Source organism: Quercus lobata, chromosome 7, assembly GCF_001633185.2.
Source record: "Quercus lobata isolate SW786 chromosome 7, ValleyOak3.0 Primary Assembly, whole genome shotgun sequence".
In the NCBI taxonomy this organism is placed as follows: domain Eukaryota; kingdom Viridiplantae; phylum Streptophyta; class Magnoliopsida; order Fagales; family Fagaceae; genus Quercus; species Quercus lobata.
In genome coordinates, this window is record NC_044910.1 from 16,691,491 (window position 1) to 16,705,793 (window position 14,303).

At 31.1% G+C, this 14,303-nt stretch overlaps 1 protein-coding gene across 1 annotated transcript; it reads right to left on the reverse strand.

The window, feature by feature from the left end:
* Positions 1 to 244: 244 nt before the first annotated feature.
* Positions 245 to 8,853, reverse strand: LOC115953449 (NADH--cytochrome b5 reductase 1). Its single transcript, XM_031071093.1, has 9 exons — positions 8,465 to 8,853; positions 5,186 to 5,327; positions 4,937 to 5,027; positions 4,742 to 4,819; positions 4,534 to 4,614; positions 4,326 to 4,415; positions 1,536 to 1,601; positions 784 to 870; positions 245 to 638 (listed from the first exon to the last, which is right to left on the reverse strand). The coding sequence occupies exons 1-9, from the start codon at positions 8,571 to 8,573 to the stop codon at positions 546 to 548; spliced, it is 837 nt and encodes a 278-aa protein (XP_030926953.1). The 5' UTR covers positions 8,574 to 8,853; the 3' UTR covers positions 245 to 545.
* Between the last annotated feature and the right edge of the window lie 5,450 nt (positions 8,854 to 14,303).

The window sequence follows — 14,303 nt, forward strand, 5'->3', positions numbered from 1 at the left end:
TATACTAATAAATTATACATTGAAACCCTAAAACCATAACCCTTTGCTTATGTAATAAATGGGTTGAAATGTGTTGTCATGTCACCAACTTAATAAAAGAAGTTGTGTTAGAGTTGAGAGATTTTGACAAGATTATTAAATGAGTTAGGTTAGGATTGAATACCCTTTGCCTTGACACAAAATGAACATAACCCACTAACACAAATCACAGGCCCCTATAAACAAAGTATCCTGAGGTAACTAGTAAGTAGAACCCATGTATGCACTTTTCCACTTCAAAAATTATCATTGAATATCTCTCTTAAGTTAAAAGCAAGAAAGTTACAAGTCCCTCTAATTATGCTTAACAATACCATTTAGACTTTAGAACAAGACATTAAATTCCTAGGATATATTGTCTGTTCTTCAATACTTGAAAGTAATAAAAGCCAGTCCAAATCAAGGTTAAACTTTAAAGACCTTGCAAAAGAGATTCAGAAGTGGAATTGCATATCATATGTATATTCAAGGGCAATCATCAAGGCTAAAGACCTTGCAAAAGAAATTCAGAATTGGAACTGCATCTCAGATGTATACTCAAGGGCCTCGAGGTGTGCAGCCATGGCCTTGTTCATGGGAGGTGGACCACACCTCAGAATCTGCATATTAAAGTATCAAAATAACTTATTATCCACAGTTACATAATCTGGTACCTTCTTTTCCATCACAAATGTAACTGCCCAGATATATAATATGCTAAATAGATTACAGATAGAAACAAATGTAAATAGTCAAGTTTTTTACCCGAATATCAGGGGCCGGTGCAGGGCAGTGAGTTTGAATCATCTCCTTTGATACAAAGCCATGACCACCACGCCACTCTTCAGGAGGCTGAGGAAGTAACATTATCCACGCAGTTAGATCCAATGGAGAAAAAAATAAGTCATCAAGTCATGACATATATCAAGATAGACAGCAGCTGGCCTGCTTGAGTTATGAGAGTGCACATGCATTACAGCAGAATTGTACAGGACTTGGACCTACCAAACATGTTGTGCTGTTGCCACTCTAACGCATGAGCAAGCTTACCCACACGTTAGGATTACTTTTTTTGCAGAACATGAAAAATCAAAAGCAAAATATATAAATTATGACATTAGTCCATCAGGCAGACCATTGTGAATAAAGAAAATGTCAATTGGACAATCTCAAGCAGTATAAGTGACACGTGAGATACAGCATTGAGCACCCAAAATAAAAGAAAGAAAGTAAAAAGGATTTTGGAAGATATGCTGGACAAGGAGCCTTTTTATGTCAAGACACCATCTCTGTTTTAAAGACCAATTGTGATAGTGGGAGGGAAGAGCATAAAGTATTATGCATCACAAGTTCATTGTATGGCAAAGTTTATGTATTAGTGGCTATCACACAAGATTAAAAAAAAATACTTAAAAGATTAATTTAAAGCTTTTCAAAACCACTCTTGTAAATTCAATTTTAACCAAGAGGGGAAAGATAAATAATTTAGAGACAAGCTGTATAATGAAAAAACTAACCTGATTCAAGACATAGTAGACTTCGAAGTGATCAGGATAGTTACTAGCAAGACCATCCAGTTCTTCCTGCATGTATTTAAGATAGGATTAATTGGATTTGCATATATGGCAAATTAGACAAACAGAGATCTTGCATTTCTTAGATCTATCTAGTCTAATTGTCAACATAAACTTCAACCTCAGAAATTCAGACCCGTAATTGTATGCAAAATCAGATATACATTAAAGAGAAAATGACAAAGTTTAGCTACAAAATTGATTATAGCTTTAGACTACAACATTACTCAATATCTTTTTATTGGTGGTGAATTTTAACAAATCCACCATTGGATTACATCTTTTTCTTATATCCTCCATGCTTACAAAATTTCTAGAAAATTAAAGATCAATAGCTATGTCATCAATAAATTGTTTAAATTGCAAGTTTTTGTAGTTTAAAATTATACATAAAATATATGCTTATAGATCATATAGTAAATAATATCCGATTAACACAAAATTTGACGTGTATTAAGTGCATAAAGAACATGCAATTCAATGGTTAGATTTCAAAATATGTAATAATGTTTATTTTATTGAGTAAAGTTGTAATCTTAGGCTACAACCAATTTTGTAGCTAAACTTTGATCAAGAGAAAATATATCACTACTATAGCATATAACAAGAAAACTGACACTGATTCTCTCCTCAAGGAGAAAGAAAAGTCATATCTATAATAAAAAACCAATGAAATTATTGAAAGAGAAAAGAGTTAACGTAGATATGTCAAATAGACCACTTTTTTTTTTTTTTTTTTTCTGATAAGTAACTTAGATAAATGTCAACTGAACCACCAGCCTGCAATTGTTCAGGAGCATTCATAAAGCTCAGCTAAAACAAAATCAAAACTTGATCCCATGAACTGACAGAAGGCACTCTTTGGGAGATGAATAAGACAACATTTACTCCCTCCATCTATATTGTTGATCCTCTATTCTATTTTAAGATGTTCAAAAATATGACCCTCTTTGAAAAGTCAATAAAAAATAAATCACCTTTTACAATAGTTTAGTTCATATTAAAGAGGGTAGTTTTGAAGACATATGCATAAATATATATATATATATATATATATATATATATATATGAGAAATACAGTGCATTAAAGGATGGTTACTTAAAATATGAAAAGAGGGAGTGCTTAGGATGCAACTTAAAGGACTCCCGAGAATGGTGAAACTTTAGAGTAATTATATGGCAGACATAAAACACACTATATTGTGTGAGATGAGTATGTGTGCATGTTCATAATGTTCATTCCACCATCTAGACACCTGAATCTTAAGAGTTTACCAGGAGGTATCCATATTATTTTAAAGGGAGAGCTTTTCTTTACTCTGAGAAAAGATTTTTTTTGTTCCTTTTCTTTTTCTTTTTTATTGGCCACTGGTGCTAGGTTTGGAACCCACATAAAATTACAAGGGGAGAAGGTGCTAGTTGAGATAGAGCATATTTGGGGAGGGGAGCATGACACAAATTTACAATTCTTTAATATCAGTGTCCACAAACTAAAATGGCATAGCACTATTAAAATGATAAATTGAACATCTAGAAAGCATGAACACTTCATTTGGGGTGCAGTACCCATGTCAAACACTTGATATGCCTAGGACACTTTTGCATGCATGTCCCGACCGTGTCCTTTTTAGAAAGAAAAAAAAATGCAAGACACAAGAACAAGAGGAATCAAATACCCTTTCACAAAACAAAGAGCATTCATGATTTGAAAAGTAATAGTGCATTTGAAAATTAATAAATATCTTTATTCTTGGGTTGTATTCTAATTTCTAAACATCCTTTAATAGTCATGGATTTGCTTTATTATCCATTATTACTCTTAATTTGAAATACATTTAACATCATATGAAAAAAAAATGCTTAATAATATATAGAAAATAAAAATAAAAACATGTTTAATAATTTGTTTTTGATAGGTAAAATATATTTTATAATTATTTAATAAACAGGTCCCGCCATACCCGTACCCGTATCCTATTTTTTTCAAAAATTGCCATGTCGCCATGTTGTACCAGTACCCATGTCTGTGCTTCTTAGTAGAACATTGCTATAATGGTGTTTATTTACTCTACTGTCATAATAAAACAGGCAGCAAAATAGAAAAGATCTGAATGATGATATTCCTACCCTAGCACTCATAGATAACAAAAAGTAAATCATGAAACTACTAAAACGAAATAGAAAAAAGGACTCAAATCATAAAAGAAGACTTACGGGCCTCTGATAAAAGCCAATTCTAGAAAACCTAGAAATTACTATTACCCCGAATTTAATAAAACTTAATTAATACTGAACTAGCAATTTTCTATCCTAAAGAAACTTAATACCAACACCTAGAACTCACCTCCTTGCCATTTCCACATGCATAATTGATGTCAATTTTTTGTCATCCTCAAATTCATAATGCTTATGTGTGTGTGCGTGTGGGTATATACACATATATTTAGTCTTTCCTACTCCCAGTCCCAAAATGAATAGTCAATGTCATCTACATGATTTAGGAAAGATTAATTCACTAAACTTTGCATTCCTCTATAAAATAAGCATTATGTGCTAATTCACCAGCATCCATTAATTGGAAAATCCACTGATGGACCAAGCATGCCTACCATAACAAACATATATTATGGGACATCATTATTTGGCCCAAGTGGAATTTATTTAAGTGTTAAAAGCTCAAATACTTCATAATAAAGTAAAAGACACAAGGATCCACAGAGTAACAAAAATTACCTTCAAAAGAATGTCCTCATATGTAACATTGGCATAAATAAGGTGCACCTTTGTCTTGTCTTTGGGGTTTTCTAATATGGCTCTAGCAACCTGAAGCATGGGCAAGAACAAAGCAACATATGTTATTAACAACAAAACCTTCAGAAAAACAATAGTACGATACCATAAAATTACCAAATATGCAACAAAAATTTATTTCTATACATACTTGGAACATGGGAGTAATTCCAGAGCCTCCAGCAATCATGCCAAATGCTCTAACTTGGCCAGGTTGGTACTTGAAACGGCCCTGGTAGCAGTATCATTTTGCAAACCAATTTTCAGATTTAGAAACAAGAAACCCACCTCCCCGAGAGGATGAACGAAAAGATTCAGCCAAAGGCATTTTGTTCATTAACACCACAAGGAAAGCGTACCTTGGGTCCCTTTACGGCAAGATAATCTCCAACCCGCATCTCACGAAAATGGTGTGACATCTTTCCTTGTGGATACATCTAATTCCAGTAAAAATCAAAGCGGAAGACCAGTTCAAAAGGGTCAAAATTAATAACTATTTAGCATAATTTAACTGAATAAAGTCAAATCCACCAATAAAAAATTTGAAATATAACCTTTATAACTAGTTCAAAATGTCCAACATCAGAATCCAATGTTGTTGGAGTATATGGTTTGATCACTTCTTCACCTTGGCTATCCTTGCCCCTGTTCTAGAAAGCAGCTAGTAAAAATAGCCAAAAACATTGATAGAGGATGGTAAAAATGAAGAAAATTTCCATCCTATTGATCGATATCATCGACAACTATTTGCTAAAACAAGTAACCCTTTAATTTATTATGTCTACAGGGCTACAAAACCAAACCTGCAACTTATATGTTGTCCGATTGGAAGACCCAAAACTGAAGTTGGTGTACGAAGTTCAAATCTGAACTTAGCCACATTATGGCTCAATTGTGTGCGCTTTACAAGTTTAAACTGCTTGAAATTCTCAGGATCTAAGCAGCCTGTAAGTGCATACCATGACATTAGACAGTTGGCAAAGAACACAAATAAATATAATTACCACACAACAAAATGATTCACCTCACATAGAAGCAGGGCCAAATTAGTATTTCCAAAAGAGAAGAAAGAAAGAAGGGTACAACAAAGATTGTATATGAATAAAAAGATCCATGCATACATAAGTAGCACCCAAGTGATCCAAGTATCATATAGCTTGCAAAATATGGTTTTTAAAGAATGTGAGGAATGTTGGCTATGCTTAGCGTTTACAGCATGGAGAATGCTTTATACATTTATGAAGGTAATTAACCAGATATAGATCATCAAATGGTTAACTGCCCTATTAGTGATTTTAGAAAGACAAGATAATAAAAACATAAGATCAATGAAAGGTAGTGGATACAGGAAACTAGGGATATAACAAAGTCAGCCAAGCCAATTCTTTCTGTTCTCTTCTTTTTTCCTTTCTTATTAAGATAAATAGCCTGCCAAGGCAAGGATTGAGCAGATCTAGCTGGATTGACTGAAACTGGGCTGAGATTAAGACTTAACTCAAGCTTGAGCTTGAGCAGATCTCAACATCAAACACATATCTCTCTGCCATCACATATAGGTGATTGCTACAAAGTTCATTCCTTTCTTTTTTATATATCACTTTTAAGTATTTCAACAAGGGTAAAAGTTACATCAAGCATGGCATTTTTTTTTTTTTTTTTTGTTTGGACAGCAGCAATGGATAATATCCTTACAACATACAATTTATTTAGGTGGGGTATAACGATAATGGATTGGTGTAGTATGTGTAAAGTGGATGGGTGAATCATTTACTTCTACACTATAACTTTGCTCATGATTTATGGAACTTGGTGTTCTGCTTGTTTGGGGTTTGTCTGGGTGATGCTGCAAAGGGTAATTGGTCTCTTGGAGTGATAGAAAGGAAGATTCGGTAAACAAAAAAGATTTGATTTGGAAGAACATTCCCCTACACATAATGTGGTGGATTTGGATAGAAAGGAATGAGTAAACATTGGAGGGATGGGAGACTTCAGTAGGGAGACTGAAGAATACATTCTTAAGCACTCTTCACAAATGGAACAAGGCAATGAATCTTTCTTTCCCCTTTAGTTTTCTTGATTTTTTAGAGATGCTAAATTTTAGAATTTAACTCTTTAGTTTTTGTAATATTGAGTTTAATCTAGTATACATCATGTGTACTAGGGCATATAAAAATTTACTTGCAGGTTTTGTGATATCTCATTAGCTTCCTGTTACCATAACCCTGTTCACATTATTGTTATTTAAGAAAAATAAAATTAAAGTTTAAAAAAAAAAAATTAAAAAAAAAACTAAGGTGCTACTCCTTGTTCATTTTCTTCATTAATGAAACTGCTTATTACGTACCAAAAAAAAAAGTATTTCCACTAGGTGTGTATGTATGTGTGTGTGTAATTGTGTGTGAATGTGTGAGTGTATTGCACTCTATCAAGACATATATTTCTGCAGACCACCACCATGAACAATCAAAAGCATAACCTAAAGAAATTTAAAAGCGCTCAAGGTAGAATTGGGCAACAATCAAGCCTTAAGCTTAATCCCAGCTTGTATTATTGACAAAAGGACCAGTAGGACAGTAAGAGCCTCTTAACAAGCCAAAAACAGGTTGCTCACATGCAGCTTACTTGTTTAGTCATCTCTCAAGATTTCTTTTGTTTTTGATAAGTTAGTCATCTTTCAAGACATCCACGACAATATCATGTATGAGTCAGTCCACAATTCAGTTTCTTTTGGAAACTGAGGCTTTAATAGGGTAGAAGTTATTTCTCTCCAAGTAATTAGATATTCATAGGATTTCAAATATAAAAGATCACTATATATAATTAAGTTTTGGCTCCAAAGGGAGAGTGAACAGGAGATTCGAAATAGTGACATCCACTTCATGAGGCATGGGCACCAACCGATCGGGGTTAGCATCACCATAATGGTTCATTTATATAGAAGTATGTGAAAAGAAGGATTTGGATCTTAGCTTTTAATTTAAATGACTTGAATAAAATATGAAAGACAAATTTATTGATGGACGGATATAAGCTTTATTGATATGTGGATTTGAAATGATTAAGTGAAAATATTATTTCAGATATATAATAACATCACAACTGCTTTTGTTGGGGCAAAATTCTCAAAACTCAAATCCATCATGTGCTATTAAAATTCAAATCAAACAATTTATGGTAGTAATTATTCTTCAGACTCCTGCATTTTAAATTGCTAAATCCAAGTGAAATTTCCAAATCACCAAAATGAGAATACAATTTACTTTTAATGGAAAGCACTAGAGTTAAATTTCTTAAAATCATATATTTTTCAATCTTTCAAGAATCAAGATCTAAATGATCAACTTCTTAGAAGGCAAGAATTAAGCATTGCAAAGACATAAAGATGTAGCTAGCGGATAGAGTAGACAAAAATGCTAATTAAAAATTCAAATGAACAGAAAATTAAAAATAATTTAAATGGAAAGAAGAATGCAATCAATTTGTTGATCCAAATACCAAATATATCAAATACAGACAAGACTGTTGTTGTAATACATTCAAACGTTTTTTATACTATAATACATATGCTGCATACCATTGTCTAGACATAAAAAAAAAAAAAAAAGGGTTTATATAAGCACACTCTAGGAACAAACAGCCATTTGACAATATATATATATATATATATATCCTTTTTTCAAAAGCGTAATTTCATCTTGTTAGCCTTTTCTACAACTGGACATTGGCAACCTGATTAGAATGTCAATATGTCGGAAAAATGAATGATTCTTAGTTCCTCCAAACAAGAAACATAAAACAAAAGATACGGTCTTTACTTAAAAAGTTAGCAAGTGAAAACGTGCAAGATATTCATTTTGACTTCACAATCTTTGTAAGGTACAAAACAAGCAAAATTTAACATCCAGGATATATTTCATCTCAAAAGTCCTTATTGACCCAATAGAAATAACTACCTTAAACTGCATAGAATAAAAGGATTTAAAAGACCCAGAAGTCAAAAATTGAAGATTCTGTGAAACAATGAATCAGGTAGGCTAAGAAGAATTAAAAGTAATGTAAAAGCAAGCAGAAGCAGGTCAAACCTTTGGGTTTGTTGGAGGAAAAGATATAGAAAGCAGCAGCAACAATGGCTACAAGAGCCACTGCTGCACCCACAAGAATCTGAGTATCTACTGTCTCTAAGAAATCCATGATATGAATATGATGATCCTCGAGAGAAAGAGCAAAGAGATATATGTCACAGACACAGACACTGTGTTTGTTTTCTTTTATCAAAAACAGACTTATTTGGTGGTGAAAACAACACGACAGTGAAGAAAACAACAGAGAAATTTGGTAGCGGTAGCGGTAGCGGTAGGTGAGAAAATGTGTTTGGATTGTAGAAAAGGGGATCTGCTTCTTATGCTTCTGGTGCACCTACCCCTACCCCTGCCACTACCCACACCACCCTCTCTCTCTAATCTCTATTGGTTTTTTTTATGTTTTTTTTTTCATGTCATAAGTCATAACAATGTTTTTTTTTTTTTAATAATAATAATAATATTATTAAGAGCTTTGTTTGTAACTAAATGTCATGAATATTTATTTAGAATATTAAAAGTGTAAACTTAGTTTCTAATCTTTGCAATATATTTTTATTTGGTCCTTAACCTTTCAATTGTGTTAATTTGGTCCCTAACTTTTTAGTATCATGTCAATTTAGTCTCTGCCATTATATATTAGATGAAAATTACTTACATAACAAACGACTAAAATAAAATTTTAGTTTATTTTCACATCAACAAAAGCTAATTTTTTGTTTTGCCTATTAGATACGTCATCAATTTTCATCCAAAAGATAACTGTAGAGACTAAATTGACACGATACTAAAAGGTTAGGAACCAAATTGACACAATTAAAAAGTTAAGGATCATATTGAAATATGGTTTACCCATATTAAAATCATGAAGTCATCGCAAAGGCTGCAAAATTAAAAACAAAAAGGACTAGAACCCTATAAAAAAGTGAAGGAAAAAAAAAAACCTTTTAATTTTTGTTAGTGATTATCTTATAATTTCTTATTAAGAGCTTTGTGTTGTTGCTTGGTTGTATATTTTATCGTCTTCTTTATGAGAAAAAAAATTAATATTTGAATTCCCTTTCTTAGTTGTATCAATTGAATTATAATGTATTCTAAAAAAAAAATTGAATTATAATGTTTTAGAAAATTAAACAAATTATGACAATTAATTTTAGCTGCTCACATTTTTTTCCCTTAAAACTAACTTTATAAAGCTAAATACAGAAAATAAATTGTCCATTTTTCATCAAAATAAGATGATAGCCATTGTCCAAGGGTATTTTTTTCATTAATAATGGTCAAATTTATTAATTCTTTACTTCTAACTGAGTTTACATAATGTCTTAAAAAATTATTTTTTACATTTATTGTTGTCTTATATAATTATAAATATAAAAATTATCTACATAAATACAACTTTCCAAAAAAAAATTTCTTATTTTAAACACTCAAGAATCTATAACTTTCAAGATTTAAAATTCTCATCAATTGAAAATTCATGTTAATTAAAAAAAAATGTTGACATTCTTAGTAAGATTATTTGAATTTTATGATCACAATTAATGCAATAAAATTTAAACATAAAAAAATAGCTGCAATTGGCACTCATTTGATATATTTTTCAAAATTAATTCTGTTATTCTACTTTTTAATTTTATTTTCAATGTTAATTTTACAACTGCAATATGTTCCCCAGTAATTAATAGCATGGCTTGCAATTAGGAGGGTCGAAAAATATAATATTATTTTTCTCAATGGGTGTAAGATTACAAAAAGAATTGTTGCCGAAGGACAGTTGAGTAATTTCAAATAATTTGACCCAACTGCCCAGGTTCATAAAACAGTGTAGCCAACAGTTTTGCATCAAGTGCACTTGGTTTGTATAAAACAGGGGATTGAGATGAGGTTAACTAGGTTTATTACACCGTCCAATAGAAAATTAAAGGCTAAGGGTATGTTTAGATACCATTTATTTTGTTAAAAATTGAAAATACTGTAGCAAAATAATTTTTAAATGTGTAAATAGTATCATGAGACTCATTTTTAATGAAAAGTTGCTGAATAAAGAGGTTTGTAGGTCTCGTGAATAGTGTACGGAACCCACTGACAGACCGCTTTCCAGTTGAAACGCGCTTCTCAACGCTCAAAAAAAAAAAAAAGAAGGGAAACGCAGACGCAAACGCATCTGGTTTTATCAGTACCCAAACGCCACCTAAGATTAAAACTTTCAAAAGTTACTTTTATCTTGGTTTTTGAATAAATTTGTGAGTCTCGTGAACAGTGTACGAAACCCACTGACAGACCACTTTCCAGCTAAAATGCGCTTCTCAACGCTCCAAAAAAAAAAAAAAAAAAAAAAAGGAAACGCAGACACAAACGTATCTGGTTTCATCAATATCCAAACGCCACCTAAGATTAAAACTTTCAAAAGTTACTTTTATCTTGATTCTTGAATAAAAATATTATATAATTTTCAATTTTATACTATTTTACTTTTACACTTTATTTTTTAATTTCTCTCCCGCATCTAATAGTTATATATATATATATATATATATATATATATATAGAAAAACACACCCAATAGTTAGCTACACGTTGCAATAGTATATTGCTATTACACCGGATCTCAATCCTAAAACAAGCACTCCTTCAATAAAAATGGGATAAAGTTTAGTTATAAAACTGGTTGTAATTTAAGACTACAACCTTACTCAATATTTTTTTATTGGATGTGAATTTTGACAAATTTGCCTTTAGATTACATCTTCTTCTTACATCCTTCATACTTGCAAAATTTCTTGAAAAATAAAGATCAATGGTTATGTCATCAATAAATTGTTTAAATTGTAAGTTTTTGCAATTTAAAATTATGCATAAAGTATAATCTTATAGATCATATAGTAAATATGTCACAAAATTTGACATATGTATTAAGAGCGTAAAGAATATGCAATTCAATGATTATATTTTCAAAATATGTAGTAATGTTAATGATATTAAGTAAGATTATAACCTTAGACTACAACTAATTTTGTAGTTAAACTTTGTTCATAAAAATAAATGCATTAAAATTTTTCTGTAGACATTGTTAATTTGGTTTTGAAAAATAAAGACTTTGGTGAATTATAGTTAATTCAATTGTCAAATTTTTCGGTTGTCAAACAAAAAATGTGAAGGTCAAACTCATGTCTACACCAAAAACTAATTAATGTTTTGGTCTGATAATAAGAAGTATTTATAATAGAGCATATGTCATAAGTTGAAATTATATCATATCTATTATAATAATAAGGGGTAATTATACTCATTTCCCTTGATATTTGGAGGAATGACATTCTTTTCCAAACCTAAGGGTGTGTTTGTTTGGAGGTGAAATAAGGTGGATGGAAAACTTTGGAGAGAAAATGGAAAAGAAAATTTTTTTTGAGTGTGTTTGGTTAGATGGGGATAAAGGAAAATAAATGGTAAGACCTAGGTGTTTTCTCCCTAGACCCTCCAAAAAGTTTTATCCCAAAATGGAGAGAAAATTGAAGGGAAAAAATAGAGCTATTTAATGGACAAAAATGTTTTTGTGCACTTGCACATAGGCTTTGTCCGGACATGGCTCTTCTTCACCTTTTTTTTTTTTTTTTTTTAATTTCCTCTTGGACTTTGCTTCCTTTTTTTTTTTTTTTTCCTTCCTCCTAGACGTTGCCTCCTCTTCTCCTTTTTTATTTTTTATTTTTTTATTCTTCCCTCGTTGCCTCTTCCTTCCTTTTTTTTTTCTTTTTTCTTTTGATTTAAGTGTACATTGCTCATATTATTATTTTCTTTTCTTTTCTTTTGCTTTCTTTTTTGTTTTTTTTTTGTCACTTTTTTTTTATCTTAATTGCACATCATTTTTAAAAAGGGTACATGAGTAAATTTATACGAACTCACTTTTTCCAACCCTCCACTGTTTCACTCCCAACCAAACAAAAATGAGGGAAATTAAAATCTTTTCTATCCGCTCACTTTTCCATCCTCCCACCATTTTCTACCCTCCCATTTTTCCACTCCTCCAACCAAACGGACCTTAAAGGAAAAAAAAAAAAAAAAAAACCCTTCCCTTGAGGTTTGAAGAAATTAAGGTTACGTTTGGTAATAGTTTTTGTTTTCTATTTTAAAAAACTTGTTTTTGGGAATATAATGAAAAAAAAATTTCTTGTATTTTTGAAATCAAAAATATGTTTGGTTAGTTAAAATTAAAAATATAGTTTTTCGAAAAAAAATAAAAAATACTAAAATATGTCGTTACTAAGATTTGAACTCTAATACTAACTCATTAAATGAGACAGATTCATTAAATTAAATGCGTATTTTCATTAAATGCATGTTTTCAGTTTCTTTCACAAATTGAATTTTGAGAACAAATTTTCTGTCCATTTTGGGTTGCCAAACAAGTTTTTTAGTCTCAAATATAGAAAATTGTTTTTGGAAACAGAAAATAAGGGGAAAAAACAGTTACCAAATATACCCTAACACTCTCTCCCTTTTGTTTATATTATTAATGAAATATTCTAATTTTTTTTATAAAAATCTCTTTACAAAAGTTTAACCATAGTTAGTAAAAAAAAAAAAAAAGCTGATAAGTTTAGCATAAAATGCAAAATCTATCAAGAGCCAAAACACTTGTAATGACAAATTTCTTTGTAATCCATTGAAAAAAGAAAAAAAAAAGTGTAAAATTCACACTTAATATTTTAACTTAGGTAAAATTTTAAAACAATGAATTTTAACTATGAAATAAGATAGTTTTAAAATTTTGCCCTTAAGTAAAGGACATGTTAGTACACAACATTTTAAATATTAATTTAACAAAATTTAGTCAATCAGATGTCAAGGGGGAAAGTGTTTTGTCCCTTCAAGTTTGAGATGGAGTGTCATTTCCTCAAATCTCATGGGAGAGAAGTATAACAATAATAATAATAAGGAGTAGTATCCTTCTTAATGAATTTTTTAAAAGGGCCCTTAAATTACTTTAGTCCCATTGAGAAAAAGGCTATGTCAAGCATTGATCAGGGAATAGAAAATATTTTCTTTTTCTTCATGTGTGTTTGTTTGGGAGAATGGAAAAGTATTGGGATGGAAAACTCATTTGTTTGGTTGAAAAGAAAAATGAAATGATAGAATATGTAATTTATATAAATTTACTATCATATCCCTATTAAATAAAACAAAAAGTAACACATTATATTTTGGAAAATATTTGGCTCCAACCTAATAGGAAGATGATTTACTTAACCCAACCAACCAAGTGAGTTACAACCATCGCACATAACTGAACACATGTCATCTTCCTATTACTGGTCAGAGCCCAAAGCTCCAAAAATATTCGGAGCAAAATTTTGTCCTTATTTTTTTATATTAAAAAAATTATGTATCGACGTGCACTTCATTTTAAATAGAAGAAGATGAGCATAATAACCCAAAACAGATGAGTAACCCCCCCCCCCCCCCCCCAAAAAAAAAAAAGGAATGAGAATAGAAGAAAAAGACAAATACGTAAAGTAGAAAAAAAAAAATATTTTTCTTTTGACCTAGTGAGATATATTTCTAAAGTTGAGACACAAGAACATTGGACCCGATAGGACGCTACCATGTGTCCAAGAATTGCCATGTGACCCCCATCAAGTTTAGCGCACAGAACGCACTAAACCTAAGCCTTCCTCGAGACACAAAATAAAGAAAAGATCCATATATGTTTAGAAAGGTAGACAAAATTTTCACATTCGGTGCACATATGCTATATGAAAACTAGAGGAGTGTTGAGGTCATTAGGGTTGATGGTAGTAGTGGTGATGGTCTTTCCAGGTGATAGTCTTACAGTAACAAACTA